General features: G+C 36.6%; 1 protein-coding gene across 2 annotated transcripts in view; it reads right to left on the reverse strand.

Annotated features, from left to right (window-relative positions):
* Nucleotides 1-18,090, reverse strand: part of LIN7A (lin-7 homolog A, crumbs cell polarity complex component) — a 46,821-nt gene that overhangs the window by 4,201 nt on the left and 24,530 nt on the right. For both annotated transcript variants that reach the window (XM_064419613.1, XM_064419612.1), the window contains exons 3-4: nt 6,478-6,549; nt 3,927-4,136 (exon numbers count right to left, since the gene is read on the reverse strand). In XM_064419613.1, coding sequence (XP_064275683.1) covers nt 3,927-4,136; nt 6,478-6,549 — 282 coding nt within the window. The remainder of the gene's footprint in view (nt 1-3,926; nt 4,137-6,477; nt 6,550-18,090) is intronic.

Here is an 18,090-nt window from a genome sequence, read left to right on the forward strand (position 1 = left end):
CGTGATTGCCCTCATGTTGTAGCACATATTCCAAAAAACAAATGTAAAAAACTCAACAACCTGAACATCTGTGACCTTTGCATGGGTTTTAGATAATCTAAAAATAAGTCTTTTTCTTCCCATTTAAAATAAATCAAAGCTTTACTACCTGCTGTGTTTTAAAACTCTTATGCATACCATGCTTTTGGAAATATAAGTCTTTATAGAAAGTGTACAGAATTTGGTATTGTTTTATATTTCCTTTTTTGCTTGTAAATCATGGTCAGAATGGCATGGCATGGACATTCAGAGGAAATGAGAGGATATTCAGTGTTGTCATTTTTTGCTGTGGAACAGCATGAACTTAGAACAATCTGCGAATAAACACTGTAACCTCCCAAGCTACATGCAGTAGAAACATTTGTTTGCTTTCAAAATGCTGGATGGTTCTTATTGACACCAATAAGAAATTGTGATTGTTTTGTAGGGGAATAATAAGATAATGTGTTTTAATACTTCATTCAACAACCTAGCATACTGCATTTAATTCATGATTGTTTGTTTTCCTCTCCTGGTTGTCCCCAGCCTTGTTCTTGCAGTTTAGATAGTATTTTCTAATTAGCAATGAAGGGTTTGACTTTGTTGCTATCCAGGTCAATGGAAAACTCCCACTGATCTGAATAGTATCGATGCAGAATTAAGCCTAATGCTCTGAGCTATAAGCAAAGAGGGAAAAAAAAACTGGCAAACATAGCGCTGCTAAATACAAATCCTGCTCTCTGAACACACCTCACCCAGATGTTAATAACCATCGTTTTCAGCTCTTATTAATATGATGGTTAAACTTGCTCTTAATATCTTTATTGTTGCTTGCACTCCAGTTTTCAAGGAATTACAAAAACTCTACCCTCTTAACAACAGCTGCAGAAATGAAATAGCAGAGGCCCTTGGAGCAGGGAAAAGGAAAGGGCCAAGGGAGTTGTTTTGCTGTTGGAATAATTCTGCCTCTGCAAACCTCTAAGGCTGTGCTGGCAAAAAACTCCTGCTGGTATCGGTCATTCCTATACAAGGTACTTTGCTGACTGCATTATGCTGGTGGGGACATTGCAAGGATCTGACACACTCATGTTACTTTAGAACTGCCCACCTAATGGGTAAAATTGTCTTTAAAAGTATATATTTACTTAACATATAATTTTTTATTACATATACTTTTATACACTTTTCTTTTTTTCCATTATTGCATCGGCAAATTGCATCTAAGCGAAGGATGAAAAACACTATGGAGACAAAAACAGCTGAAAGAATATTGTGTGGGCAAATACCAAGCATTTCTCTATCCTGGTTCAAAGACTTGCCATAAATCTAGAAGAAAAAAATTCACTTTCCTAAAGACAATAAAGAAAATCTGTTAGCCCACAAGTTGGGAGACTGAGAAGAGTATTTCTATTAGGTATCCCTACACAAATACTTGGTTGACAAATTAGTCATTATAAATCTATTTTGCATTCTTTCTGTGTCTGACTCACACAAGGTATCTGACAAATGCAGAATCTTTGCCAGATATCAACAGGCACCAGCAAGTGTTTTTGTCGAGCCATCTGTAGGGCTTGCTGCTTTCAATTTCCTTTATTTTTAGGGGGTGTGGGACAAAAGTATGTAACAAAATCCCCAGCATAATGAGAAAACACTGTTTTTTCACATGCAGCAAAACAGCTCAAGGAACACTCTTCCCAGTCATGCTGGGAAAACAAATCTGGATTCTGAACACACAGCTCTAATTTTATATTGCTAATTATGAAGTTGGATAACCATCAGTGATTGAGCACAAACAAGTTACAGATATTTCATTTCACGTCCCACCACTGAACTGTCTGTTCTATTGTGCATACTGTACATTATTTACTTTTCTCCAGCGAAATTACGAGAACCACAGAATGAATTAGTCCCAGTGAACAATGCTAAATTAAAATTTTTTTTGTCCTGTCTCAAGCTTGTTTGCAACAAATAATCACTTCTATAATTTTTGCCTTTTTACAAATTATATTGTGTGGGATTATTTAGCCCCAGACTGGTTTATAAACAGTTGCTCACTACTGTGAAGGTGGTGAGGAACAGGCTGCCCAAGAACTTGCAGATGGCTGGTCCCTGGAAGTTCAAAGTCAGGTGGGCCAGGGTTCTGAGCAAACTGCTCTAGTGCAAGGTGCTCCTACCCCTGGTAGGGAGCTTGGAACGAGATAATTTTTAAGGTCCCTTTCAACCCAAACCGTGCTATGATTCTGTGACTACTTCAAGTATGCAACTTGAATTCAAAATTTGAATTCTGATGTTTACACTCTGAATACAAAAATATTTCTCTTGCATCTCTAAATCAACTTTCCCATGTGTCTACATGCAATTGGGAATTTTGTACTGTGTTTTTTGCTGCATTACCTAAATAGATATTCTATAGCACACGCATCAATTTTTTGACTGGAGAATCATAAAATAAAGGTGACAAGAGGGTCAAATTCAATATATCTTGACATCTGAATGTTCACCACTTTCCTCTCTTGTCTTTGTCTAGACACTGTTGAGAGGAAAAGGATTTTTCAAGAATCATCCATCAATTAGTAAATTGAAACTATTTTCACCTTTTTAATCACTTGTTGAAAGAAACAACCACAAAATTCTCTGATTAAGTTTAAATCAGTGTAAAGTTCAGGCAACCAACTTCCTTAAGTATTCCATGTAGCTCTTTTTCTTGGAGAGTAAATAATCTTTTCACTGGGTTTTTCTTACCTTTCTTATTGCTATTTGGTACAAACAAGTTTTCAGAACTAGTATTTCTCTTTTGAGACCATGATAATTGATAGAAAAAGTGGTAAAAAGTCTGTCTGAAGTATTACCCTAATACTTTGTTACAAGAGAAAGGGAATAGCTAGTGTTGAGAGAAATAGATGAAAACATAGAAACATTTTTATTGTTTTTCGCCTTGCAACAAAGAAGTAATTTAAGTTTTAAAGTCTTTGATTTCTGACTGGACTCAGAAACTGCTACTCTGTGCCTCTGATGCATTTAAATACAAGGTCAGATGGAGGTTTGCATAGAAACAGACTACATGTTCACAAAGGCTATGAAAATGAGTATCCTAATATTTACAATACTTTCATCTTGTTTTGTGTGCTCTTTTACAAAGGAATGCAAAGGCAGAATTTAACCTGTATCATGGAGTCAGAGTCTTATGTGTCCTCTAATCCAACAGCCCTTTCTTTTTCTTTTACCTACATATGGACATTCCCAGTGCAATTACTACAAAATACTCCACATTGATTTACATGAAAAATGACCATGAAAAAAATGTGCCTTTTTACCAAGCATACATGCTCCCTGTATGGGAGCATTTGTACTGCTGATTTCTCTGACAATGATATCACAGCTGGATGAATATCACTAAAAGAAATCAAGAATGTACCCTCCACTGCAAATCAGCACCAAATGTGCTTACCAAATTTCATTCAATTTTATCTGCTCAAAGTCACAAGAAATTTTGTCTTTGAAAGTCACAAGACTACAGAAGTGCCACTGTGTCATCACTGTGCTTGGAAAGGTCTGTGTGCCTTGAGGGCTACAAAATGAAAGAACAACACTCTCTTATTAAGCTTTTACTGCAAGAGGAATTTACAGAATTATCAATTATCATTAAGGACATAGGTTTCTTGTAAATTAGGCAGGTGGTGTGGATTTGAAATGAAGCTCTTAAAGCACTCTCCATTATAACAGAAATTATAATGGCACAAAATTGTTGGTGGAGCTCTGCCTCACTGCACCACAAACGCACACTGAAGGTCTCTCACAGAACTAATTATTTTTGTTTCATGTGGCTGCATTTTAAATCATGATGCTAGAACAGCTGTGAAAAATGAAAATCCAGATGAATACAAAAGCTCTATAAAATTTCTACATACCACTCCATTAACTGAAAGCAGCTGGTCCCCACGTTTCAGCCCACCATGCCTTTCTGCCACTCCTCCAGGAATGATACGAGAAATATAAATAGGTGAATTTTGTTCCTTTCCTCCCATGACATTAAAGCCCAGGCCTTCCTCAGTCTTTGGCAGCTCCACCACTCGTGGGTGTGAATGGCCTTCACTTGCAGCAAACGCAGCAACTGTTGCCTGGAAGAAAAAAATGATTGATTTGGCTATTTAAGGGTAACAGTGATACACACTTTGTTGTTCATTTGCAGGAAGAATTCCTTCCTGTAAAAACATTTCAGTATATTAATCTGACATTTTCTGATTAAAATATTTTAAAAACTAAGTTCTATGCCAATGTTTTTGAAATAAAGGAATAAACAGAGGAACAAAGAGTTAGGTGACTTGTCAAAGATAATACAGAAAGTTATCAGCAGAGCCAGAAGCAGGCACCAGGAAGCCTTACTCTGCGGTGGTGCAGCCTTATGATCATTAGTGCATTTCTTCTTTGCCTTTTCACAGGGAGAAAATTTATTCCTGTGGGATAAGATAATGGGATCTCTAATGTGTTCTTAGTTGAAATTAAGTGCATGAAGTGAATTTTTGACTCTGCTTTGCTTTCAGAGTTATGGAATTATTTATTTTAAATCCTCAAATTATATTCTTAAATTAAAAGTTTAATTTATAATCTTTGTGAAGTCTTACAAACTAAGTAACTTCCAAAACAGGAATAGGAGGTTTTATTATATAATTCCATCAAAACTTTTATGGAAAAATTAAATCTTTAGACAAAAACAGATACATAAATCAAACAGAAAAATCGAAACTGTTTAACTTATTCCAGGGGGGAAAAAAAAAGAAGTAACATACTGTAAAGCTTGCACCCTAGAAAATATTACATTTATACTTGATTTCTCACTACAAGCATTTTCTTACTTATTTGTCTTAATAAAGCATTACATAAACATTAAGAAAACATTTTACAGTTTTTAAAATGTGTTTGTAGTTTAAACCACTTGAACAATGTTGCATCACACTAATATTTTTGAGCATCCTATAATGCTTATGCTTAATCGAAGCTAGTGGATGATGTGACATAATGGATCGTTCCCAATTACATGTTTTTGCACATGCAGAACTTGTCATCATGCATACATATTATGTTAGACATGAATGCACTAGGAGAATGAAATGCAGACAGCCCAGAAATAACCAGGAAATATTGCGATATTGAAACATTGCTCTGTAACCTGCTGTTCTATATGAGTAAGAAATGAGAATGGGAAACACTAATTGGACTTCTCCCCATTTACTAAATAGTGTAGCAACAATTTCGGTGTTTATCTGCAGTGTAAACAAATTAGGATTTCATATACACATTTCTCCATATAGAACGAAATATCTTACAAATTTACATTGACCATTAACTTTCAATTAGAAGGTTAAAATAAGAAAAATGGCCTACAGAAAAGAAAGTCCTATTTAATATGGAAAATACGCTGCAATTTAGAATATATTAGGTTATTTGCTGCTATTATAGAGCTTACTTTCCTAATTACTCTTAAATAATTTTGTAACACACTCCCAACCATCCTCTTCTGATACAACTTTAAATTAAAATCTCCGAACATAAATACTTAATGGAAAGAGATCTTAGTTCCACTAGGACTTCAGGGAGTTTATCTTCATAGGAATGGGACCATAAAGAACTATCTCTAAAAAAGATTTATGGGTTTTGCAATATATTGTGCATAGAATCTGCTATACCACATAAAAGACAGTGTTTTGTGCAAAATGAAAATGGGAAAAAGAAAGCCATGGTGGACCCCCTTGTTTGGAAGCATCTATTTTTTGTGCATATTATGAAAATACAGAGCATATTTCATACTGGCACAGAGAATGGGTTCTTTCATGGTTGTGTGAACTCCCTTATCATTTCAGCAGCAGCAGTAACATAGCTGTCATTGTCTTAGGATGTAAGACAGGCAGGTCCACATGGACAAGAGATTGTGTTTTATTAAAACAGGCAATGTATCAGAAAAAAAAACCCCAGGCTTACATTTAGCTGTGGAGTCAATAAAATGTTGAGTCAGGCCATTTCTGTCACTGTTCATCCCTACCATTTGCTCAGTACCTACAGTTCCCATTAGTTAAAAGGGGATTTTGATTGTTTACTTTCTACCTCCCAAATAACTGTGTCCTCTCTGGATGAGATGTATGGGAAAACAGTCCATTAAAACATTGGTTGTTGCAGGCAGACTGCTACAGAAGAACCAGTAGATTTGCTTTTGCAAAGCAACTTTTCAAAAAGCATCATATTCCATAAAATCATTCTCTTTTCTTAAGCTACAGAAGCAGCATAAAGGTTGAAATTTTCCATTATGATTGTTACCTGGGAAGTAGCACTGGTTCTAGACTCTGGGCTGCCACTGATGTCTAATTTTTCTTACAGTGTACACACGAATACCTGAAACACACACGCGCACAGTCAATTACTAGATCACTTTGGTAACACATATTTCAACAGCTGCACGTATCCTACCTTTGCAGTGGCCCTGGCTCGGAATTCGGGGCAGCCATTAACAGTTATGGTTTCATGCATGTATTGATACACCTAAAATGTTCATGAAAACAAAATGGAATTAATCATAGGAGCAAAACAAGGACTTTATATTAACCCAGACAGGAAAGTCCCTTTCCCTCAAAGAACTAACTTTCATTAATGCTGTATTCACACAATCACATAGTGAAGTGTCTGCTAAAGCTTGAGCAGGCTTAGGTTAACAGAGAACATCAATCTGTGCTTCTCACGATAATTTCCAAACTTTACATCTTCCAACGCAACTCCCTTCTCTAGCAAGTAGTTTCCTAAAACTAGCTAAGTTCTATGTTTTCAAAAATTTGTGTTTCCAGGCAACTGACTTGAATGCAAATGATCTGAAGTGACCTGAGTGGTGTCTCAGCCTCCAACAATGACTTCTTTGGTCTCTGAACTTTCTTATGAAGTAAAAGACTTAGGAAACTGATGTTTAAAAAATATGTAAGCTGCTCAGCATACAGAAGAAGAAAAATGCTGCTCAGCTGAAGAAGGGTAGTAAAAATAACTCTGGAGAAAGGTGACAACCATAACTTGGAATGTGAAAAGGGTCTGGTAGGTCAGGTCAGACATGGTCAATGAGTAAGATTATCCTTTTAAAAGAAATTTAACATACACTTAAATTACATAAAATCAACACTGCCAATATATGTAACTTTCTGTTATTTTTTTCCTGGTATACGCTTTTGGCTCACTTTCCCTGGTCCTTAACTCTCCATTTTAAACATCTCCAGTAAAGACAAAGGAAAAGGCTTTGTCTTACATTGCCTTTGTTGTCTAGATTTGTCACACTGTCAGAGTAAAACTAACAGCCAAAGACTTGACACTAGCCAGTTATTTTGAAAGCAAACTTAAAAAATAAAAATATTTATATATAACATACAGAAAGTTTTTTGGATGACAAAGGTGAATGCAAACAAACCAAACCTTTTCTTTAACTCTCTTATAAAACCAACAAACTTTTATAAAAAAGTTTTATGCTACTGATTTACTGTGGGCATTTTCTTGACCTAATTCATCAGAAATTTTGTTGTATCATATGGTCTATGTTTCAGGCTGCACGTCTCATTACTTTTCTGGTAAAGTATGTTAAGTTTTTACAGCAAACTCCTTAGGTTCCTTGAGGAGTGCAGATTCAAATGTACTTTCAAAAATAAATTTATCTTTCACTCATTTGCTGATGCTTTAGCAGAAGTGCCAAAACTTTCCTCTTTGGTAATGTAAATATTACTTTGGCGGAGAAATACTTAACCGACCTACAAACTTTTCCCATGGATAGACAGAAGTTCCCCATTCCCCTGTCCTGATGACTTGTTATGCAGTACCATAACGATGCACCTCTCTTCACTGAGTCTGTTAATATGAAACTTAACACACTGACAAGCATATGTTGCAAACATTGAACAGAATTAAGATTTGTGTCTCATTTCTGATTTCAGTGGACAGACATACTGTTAATCAAGCATTTTTAAGTAGCAAAATCTTTGGGGATGACTTATCCCCAAACCTTTTTTCTTGGGGTATCATACATAAGGAAAAGGTGAGAAAGGAAAGGAGCTAATTAAATGCAATACATTTCAGAGATCTAAAATATGACAAACACTTCCACAGTACAGCAAAAGATTCTTTGTCTTGACTACTGTCATCACATATATCATTCTAGAACTGAATTCAAAAAAGGCTGGGCCAATGAAGAAAACTGAGACAAGGGGATCATGCTGAAAATATTCCTGCTTTCTCCATTTGAAATGAAATCTTGCTTCCACTGAGAACATGGACACTGACCAGAGCAGAAGCCAGGATTTTGCCCTTATTTGTAAACATTTGGGAAAAGAAAGCTCTTTTATAGTCTCTAAAGGATTTCTGGTTTCTTATGTTTTAGTACTGGATGATACCATCATAAAAATGGGTTGAGCCTACATATTCAGCATTATACTGCACAGATCAGTTCAGTGTTTATTGTGTTATGCTGTAGGACTTATTATTACATAACAAGAATTACTACATTATATAAGAAGAATAATTGTGTGTAATTGCAGTAATGAGTCATTACATACTTTTTTCTTCAAAACCCATAGTGTACTGAAGAACTAATAATGCTGTATTTTCTTCAGGTTCCACTTCATCTTAGAACATGACAGCAGATTCTACATATTGTTCTTGTTTGCACAGCTTTAAATGCTATGGCTTGCTAAAATGTCTAAAGACATATATTTGAATATTGAACTATTACAACATTAAATTGCTTCAAAACCAGGTCACAGTATTTAATATAAAGGAACAATTACTAAAAATTTCTTTAAAATATTCATGACAAAGCTCAATAATCACAAAGGTGAGCTGATAATCATAACATTCATTTCATTGTTTGTTAGATTTGAAGTCATATAACTTCCTGTTGACTGCATCATACCAGTATCTAGCTGGTAGATTTTTGAAATCCAGTATTCTGGTAACTCATTTATATACTGGTGAAAGAAAAGACTCACGAGTGTGTGATTAAATCAGTAAGATAAAAAATAATCCAGCATCTCAAAAACTTCTGAAAAAATATGATCAATATTGTCATATAATCATTGGGTAATCTGTAAATTCTCAATGTGAAGAGATTTAAAATGTTGTTCTGCAAAGAGTGATCATGGTATCCATACCACAGTTCTTACAGAAAAAGAGTCCGGCATGTCAGATCTCACTGTCTATAAGCAACAGATGCAACCAGTCTTGAGTATTTGCTTGAGGCATTTGTAAATCTAATTATCCTATTTGACTGTTAAATAATCCTGAATGTAATTTGAGTTTAAGAATGATAAAACATATACACCCACATAACTTTCTTATTACTGAGTCAGTTTGACAACCAAACACAGATTAATCGTACCTGTTCCACCAAGCCCCTTAAACTCTTTGTAGGGTTCAGATTTAAGAAGGGCTCATTTTTGCAGTGCACTAAAGTCCATAAACAAACGTTGCTTGTTTTCCTGTAGCCACACTAAGCCCTTTATCTATGCTGTTCTCAGCACCACCTTAGCCATGATTTTAGCACAACAAATCCATTCTGCTCCCTCTTCTATGTACACAGAACACATAAACTGAAAATCTCTTTGTTCTCAGACTGAGTAAGATCCTATTTAAATCCTCCTGGTATGAAATATAGCTTCTTGTTGAATCCATTGTACATGACAAGTAACTGAAATGGATTTAAAAATATATTTTCTTTCAATTCCTACTATCATCTGCACATCTGATATATTTTTAACATATAACAATTCTCCTGAATCCAACGATGTCATCCTTAAGATGCTTGTATAAGATCTACTGCAGCTTTCTTTACTTAAAGAAAATATCAGTCAGTATAGAAAAACACCAAGGCACAGATTTTAATTTAAATAATTTGTAAATCTCCCCTGTACGATATTTACTAAAGAAGTATTTTAAAACCGTGACCTATGTCAACTCTGATAGATTAATCATTTTGAAAGACATCATTGGATAGTATGATTGAGCTGCAGAAAGAAAATTAACATTAAAAATTAACATTCACAGAATCACAGACTGGTTGAGAATGGAAGTGACTCTAGAGGCTATCTCATTTAACTGCCTTGCTCAAGCAGGGTCACCTAGAGCCAGTTGCCCAGTACAGTAACTAGATGATTGCTATATGTTACTAACTTGAAAAAGAGCATTTTTTGTATGTACAGCTATATATTTTTTGAGTATCTGTAAGACTACATGGGTGTTTAGTAACATTATTTACTGACAGACTCCATAAAAGCCTGATGGTCTAGTGCCTAGGGAAAAGAGCTTCCACAATTAATTAATAATAGAAATTAAATTACAGACGAAATGTCAATGATTCAGGACACAAACCTGCAGCTGGAAGGTAAATGGTAATGTTTCAGATAATTTCTCCCCCCAGTGATTTCTACCAGAACTGTGAGAGTGTGTGCTGAATGTTCATTGGGTAAAGGCGTGCTGCAGGCAGGGGTTTGTTCGCACAGATCTCATTTGTGCTGTGGAGCAAGACGTACTCGGCTTTGTTTTCTCTTTCCTGTGGAGCACAGAATACAACACTCCTACCAAGCAATACTCCTGAAAGCACGAATACAGACCTCAGACTTTTTTCAGCTTCTGCAGGTAGTCTCCTCAGACATAACCTGAAGTTATTCTCCCACACTACTCAAAGATTACAAAAAGAGTGCAGGAGGTAAATTACAGCTGGAAAATTTGAACTTGGAAGTGAATCCTCCTTGTACTGTGTCAGCTCTTGCAGGCACAGAGAAATGCACATTTTATTACCTCTCCCAGCAGGAGCTGTAGTGAGTCAGATGCAGCAGGTATTATTGTTATGATGATGGGCCTCACCCCCACGCATTCAGCTGGGAGGCAAAGCAGCTAGTTTAAGATTACTGGAGTTACTGGAGTGCAGGAAGGGGAACAGCCTTACAGGTACTTCAGGAGCTAGCTTCTTACCAAAAATGACTCCATATAGACTCATAACAAAGCAGCAGGTTAGTTAGGGCTTGGCTATTTAAGTCAATGCAAAGCCATAGAAGGTCCAGGAAACACAGTGCACTTAGCAGCCTGTTTTGTAAAGGTGTCTACAAGTAGTATTTCTGTTTACAACCCGAATGATGCAGCATCTTTTCTGATGACTTCTCTAAGACAGAATTTAATTAAACAATTTTATTCCATTAACTTCCATAAGAGGTACTTAGTGATTCATCCTCTGATGAAATATGTAATTCTAAGTACAACTGTACCTACAATAATGATGCTCAACTTTAGGACAAGCTGATCTGAACACCGGAAGGGCAGAGGTATGAGGAAGAAGTCATTTTACAGCAATGAACAGGTGCTCAGAAACCCCCTATAAACACAGAGTACATTGCAATTCAGACCTGTGATGTAGCAAGCCCAGATACAGTTTTCTGAAATTTCTAAGTCGGGAAGTAACCTTTTTTGAAAATGTTGGGGGTTTCTTAGCATGAGATCATACATGTAAGTAGTAATAACCAGCTGTTTCCACAGTGCCTGCAGTATGATAATAATAAAAAGACATAAAATGCTTCCTTCAAAAAGTCACAACCTAAATAAGTGACTTAGGTAAATCACAGGTAAGCAGGTAAAGGAGTGAAATGAAGAAAAAACCTGCAAAAAGACTGATAAATGATGTTTAAAATATATATTGGCATCATCTGGGTTTAGATCCTTTGCCGTATTTTTTGTGGCTTCAAGTGTAGAAAAGAATTGTATCTCTATTTTTGGAAGAAGACCTTCATGGAAGGGAAGACAAGAGCCTGACAGACAGTACAGAGGGGAGCGTTAACATGAGAATAACCACAGCAAGAAGGACATAATTGGTTTCACTGTGCTTCTGTAGTCATGTCAGTGGAACAGTGTACATATGTGCATCCTTGCAGAACTGATGCTAAGCTATAAAAGAGAGATTGTTATTTACTTACACCTCAGTACTATGTATCTGCCGTCAACCAGCTGAATCCCTGTCTTCCTAATTGCCTTCTTATGTTGGAGTGGATGATAAATATTTTTCCCTTCTAAGATATCAAGCAAAAAGAAGCATCTTAGTCAGCTGTTTACCACAGTGAGAAGGGTAGAAGATGCTTTATTCAGCATAGGTGCTGGCCTCTCCCCTCCTCTCCAAATTTGGAGCTCACTCCCAGAACTTCAGTCTCATTCCACTCTGAGACCCACATTTCATTTCACTTGATGCATCAGCCAGTCCTTAGGGCAGGCCAGGAGACTGCCTAATCTTGTGACTGGGGGAAGTTACAGAGCAAAGGTGCACTGGAGAGCTGCAGACCTCTTCATGGTGGTGCCTGTGAATCCCTTGTTTCTGAGAGCAAAGGCCACCTGCAGCACAAATTGGTTGTGCCTCTCCCACTCTACTTTGTTTTCATAATTTTTGACTCACATTCTGTTTGGCTTTTTTCCTTCCCCATAAACTCTTGCTTATATTTTCCATTCTTAATCCAACACATTTATGTCTGTGGAAAGGAATGCATTGGTTTGTATGCCTGGACAGACTCCCCCAGAGCTGCGCTTCAGCACCCAATTCAGATCAAGCTTGACTACACCAGTGAGCAAGGCTTAAATGCTACAAAGGTTAGAAGAGACTCTGGTGACCTCTTGTACAACACAAACCATGGACTCTTACCTGGTAATATTTTACACCAATCACCATTTTTGCTTGAACTACAGACTTTTTGGAACTCAAGAGTTTTCAAAATCTCTGCCCCTTTTCGTAGGTTTTCTGAAATTTCAAACAGTATTTGCCTTTCTACAAAATTACTCACAAACAAATCTAATTATCCATCTAAGATGACAACTAAACAGATGATGACATCAAAAAAAAAGAAAACGTCGAAAGCAACTGAAAGTGTGTATATTAGCAGCAAGAGGGTATGCAGCTGACCCAGCCACATCTCCTCTTTCATAATTCCTCTTTTGCAATGACTTTTTACATCTGAAATCTTACTCAAACTCAAAACCAAAGCAGTGGAGCCATTCAGCCATAAATCTGTGGTAGCTCAATGAAAGTGGAAAATATCTAGTGACAGTGTGTTAAGTTTTGTATCTCTTGAATATCTGATAGAATTTCTGGTTTTGCACCTGTGTTCTGCTTCTTAAAAAATCATCTCATGTGATAAAAGCATGCTTGGGAAAGCCCATTTACATCTTTAAGAGCATGTTTTCTCCAGAACTATATATATACAGAGCTATAGCCCCTTGCTGAGATACTGTACTAAACACTGTCATATACCATAGTCTAGAAGACAGTAGTTCCATTCAGTAGTTGGAAGCAGGCTGATTTTCTCTGCTATCAATCTAGTTGACTCAAAAAATATTAACATGGTGTTAATAGCTACTTTTACCTTTGGTAGTTAATTTAAAAATTGGGGAAGAGACTATTCTGAATGACTAAAAATAATTTGGTAACTGTATAAATAGCAGTGCTTGTGAGGGACAGACCCCCACAAAAGCACTGGCTGTGGGGGAATGGCATGGATGCGATATATACACCCCACAACTTCAAGTCTACAATAAACTTAGTTTTTTCTTAAACAAGATTGTTTGAGAAAATGAATCACAAAAGCCCATTTTCTTACAAGACTATGATAGGTGTTTAACTAATCCCAGCAGAAGCAGAATTAGGCAATGTTACACTCAAACTCCGTGTATATTCAGTCTGCCCCTAAGTGCAAGCTGATGAAAGTTCTTTCATCAATGTCAACAGGACAAGTCAATAGGTACCTGTGAGTACAGAGAGGCTGAAATGGCTGAAAAGTTCCTTTGAGAGGAAGGCACGTGATAGATTATTGTTCTTACTGGAAACACCAACATGTCTGTATTATGTAAGTTGTTGCTTGCAGCTACTGAATTTCGACAACTGAATTTGAAAAAGCTGCTTTGTGACAACTAGTCTGTATTAATGAGCTATTTATATCAGACAGAATGTGGTCATTCAAGGTTGCTGGCATTCTGAATATTTTTACATGATAAGCTCTCATTAGCCTTTGAGCAGTTACATGTTTGCATTGGAAAAACCACTGGTGTCTATTTTCAAAACCAAACTTTGCATCATTTTCACAATCATTGCAGCAATCCCTTTCCATGACATAACATAGCATGGATGTTGCCACATGATGCCATAGGGATGTTAACCATTAAAAAGCACAAAAATGTAAATGAAATTCAGCCTTGTTTAACAACTTGAGGAAATGAGACAGTTTTAATTTCAGACCATGTGTAAGAAATATTATGAATGTTTGCTTCAGCATTTTCATTGAGGATATTTTATATAAATGTTTCCTTCTTTAGGGGATGGGAGTTATGGAAGAAACTAGGTCAGTTCACCAAAGTGAAAAAACTGATCTGAATACTGATGCATTATTAAGCTGTCCTTAGGCAGTAGGAAAAAACCAGTATGGGCCTGAGACATTGTTAAAAATAAATTAAAGATAATCGCTGCAAAGGTATAATATTTTAATTTAGGGAGAAATACTTAATGAGTAATACTTAATGAGCTCAAGTTAAAGTGGAATTTTTTCTTTTTTTTTTTTTTTGTGTGGAAAATGGTGGTGTGCACTCTGCTCTGACAGTATCTGTGGTGGTGTCAGAAAGCTGACCCAAGTTTTGGTCCCTGAGCTCTTGCCATATGATGCTGTGTCTGTCCAAGAAACAACCCAACAGGGGTTACAGGCTGGGGCCAGAATCTCTTTCCTCCCTTATGTGTGAGCAGAAGTATGTAGCAGATGTACCCGAAAACGCACGCTGTCACATCCTCTGCACATATTGGGTGAGTGAATTGAAACATGCCTGGTGTTACTGTTAGGATACACAAGACCTCTGTGTGCCCCTCTTCCCTCCAATGTCAATTCTGTTGGGAGTCATTGCTGACACTCTGAAGTCAGTAGGAAGTTGCTTAATACCCTTTTAGGAATAAGGAAAATAGACTTTTATTTGCAAGTAAAAACTACTTATATGAGGAACAAGAAAAATATAATTGGATCATTTAGTTTATTTCCTATCTCTTGCACACTGTTCTGTATTCTGCTCTAAGTCAATGGGAACTACGATCTGGCATCTTTAAAATAGTGTTACAGGTGTTGCAGAATCTGTATCCTTTGCAATCAGTAAACCTTAGCAAAATACAGTCCTAAAAGTCTCTTCTGCTGTTTCTACTGCAATATACTGGCATAAAAAGAAATACAAACATGTGTGATTAGTTAATTCCCGTAAAACCACTTGGAACTCACAGTCTACAATTTACCACTCTCTTAGACCTCACTGCCAGTTACTTTTGAGTTCAAAAATACACCATGCATTAATAAACACTAATACTCTTGACTTCATCAGTAAATCTGTATATGCTGTTGAGGCTGACATATGCAACAGCTATATTCCAAACTTTAACAGATTTGTCAAAACCTTGCCAAAATGAGCACCTGGATGAAACATGACATCATCATGCAGGCTCATCTCAAATGTTCCTATCAAGCTGAGAAGGCAGGGGGAAGGAAGGAAACTATTGATGCTTCTTGTTTTAAAGGACAACAAAAATATACATAAAAGTAGAGTTTTAAAAGAGTTTTACAATTTCTTTTCTTAAAAAAATGGAGATTGAGCAGCATTTCTCAAGAGTCTTATCAGTGGCATCAGTTAAGTGGCAGCAGAGGGACCCTGAGGCTCCACCAAGGCAAAAAAATGGTGCAGTGGCTTCCAACAATCTTTCACTTATTAATATTACTTGGTAGTTAACCTCGCTGCTGATTCCTCTCAAGAGGAAGAAGCAGGCTTGAGATGAACTGCAACGGAGGCTATTCTGTTTATTCTGAAGAGTTTTATGCAATCAAATAGGATACTGCAACAATAAACTAAAATGATAATGTGAGCAAACAAAATAGATGCTGAGATACACCACACATGTTCCACTGGAGTTACCTTCCATAGCACACGCAGCTGCAGCTGTGTGCCAAAATGAGAAGATCCCCTGAGCACCACTCAGTTTTGGTAAATATGATACAGCCACCCAGATAAACTGTACAAGACATGTGAGTTTGTAGGACTCTTGAAGCACTACAGTATTTATTTATCTTGTAAAAGGCACAGTTACACAAGCAGAACGTAAGTATAATTAGATATACAGCCACCAGCCAACTCTAAAAAATGATCTTTAATCAAAACCAGTAGGAGAAGGCATCCGTTAAAGAACCATGATACAGTCTGGCCCCAAATTCTAGAGTACTCTATGTGAGAAATCTAAGTATTTAGCTCTAGGCAGCTAAAAAACCAGGTGACAACAGCAGCTGTTTTAAATCTCCTGCAGTGAAGTCATGAAAGTGGTAGGAACTTAGTAATTGCACAGAGACTAAATAATGCATTCTCTCAGACAATGCCTGGGCAGCTTGGTAAATTCATATAATTGCCATTAATGAAGGCCATCTGCTGAGTTACAAGGTAATAATTTCCAGAAGTTCTCATTCATGCCAGTCAGGGCTTGTGAGCAACAGAGTAATGTTTCAATCAGTTATGGTAAAGTAGCAAATGAAACTTTGTTGTTTTTCAAAATGTGAGTAATTTCTGACTACATTCACCCTAAAAAATAGCATATATTTTAACACAGTAGGGTAATTAAAAAAAGAAAAAAGTTCGGCTAACTTATGTGTTTCTGCTGAACTTCCTCAATGCCTAATCCAGCATGGTGGCAAGACAAAGAGCAGACAGCTCATCTTTAGAAATCAGATTTTTTTATTATCTAATAAACATACATTAAAAATCCTTTTCAACTCATCATTATGAGTACAGTACCTGCAACCAGGAGGCAGAAGGCAAAAGTCTGTAAAACATGAATATATTACTACTGTGCCATACCATCATATTTGAGTCAAGCTAAGTAATGCCCTTCCCTCTCAGTGATAGAGGTACTAATTTAAATTTTATGTGGCTTTTCATTGCTGGGACACTGGAAATGAAAAAGAGATGGAAAGGTACAGTAGAAAATTATTGCAAATGCCACACAGACCCAGAATTCAGGTGAACTGAACTGGTTTGGCTGACATTATAATCTACTCCAATATCTAAAAAAAAGATAAAATAACAAAACTTTACAATTAACATCCAGGAATACAAATTTTATTGAAAAGTTGCAAATAAATCAATGCATAAGCATGCAAAATTCTGAATTAAATTGGTGATTTTGCACAATTCTGTATTTGCTACAGCATGAGTCCTACTACTAAACAAATGGTGCAGTGCTTCTGAATAAGCTATCAGGAACATTAGAACAAGTTATAACAAAGTATCAGATTAGCCTAAGGAGAACTCTGCTTCCCAGCCAGTCTAATGAGGCATCATGCTAATACAACCACACTGTTTTTGTGACCTGAGGTAGAACACTGAGCTGATAAATCTCAGTCACTTTACTCCTATGTGTTGTCCTATTGCCCTTTTGTTTACTAATTGCCTTATTAGTAAGTCCAGCATATCACTTGTGCTCAATCTGACCAACAATTTGGTTTGCACGGGCAAATGCGACAGCAGGGGATCTTTAGATGCCAGGCTTCCTACTGAGCTTTAATCACAGTTCTGTGCTGTGAATTATAGCAGGATGTCTTCTCAATACAATTTTTTTTCAAGCCTGCATCTTATAATTTAAAAACTTCAAACACTGGGCTTGCCCTGTGGAGATGACAGACTGACCAGAATTGTATTTCTACTCCTGTAACAAATATGCAGCTTCCAGCAAAAACAAAGCACTAAGACAGGGCAGAATTGGAACTCGGGGACTTACCTTGGTGCCAACTGAGAGAATTTGGCCTGCTGCACCTCTATTTTTATAAGGACTCATGAGGCAGAAAACAATGACATTCTGCTTTCAGAGACTAGGTCTGGGATGTGGAATAACAGCATTATATTGCAAACTGAACAAATTTTAAGACTATTGAAACAACAGAAACAGGTATTTAAATTACTCCTACATTAAAATCTTAAATTAATAATTGAATAAAAGAATAAATGAGGATTTTTGCCTGAGTCCAG

The sequence above is a fragment of the Passer domesticus genome, chromosome 5 (assembly GCF_036417665.1).
Source record: "Passer domesticus isolate bPasDom1 chromosome 5, bPasDom1.hap1, whole genome shotgun sequence".
Taxonomy (NCBI): Eukaryota; Metazoa; Chordata; class Aves; order Passeriformes; family Passeridae; genus Passer; species Passer domesticus.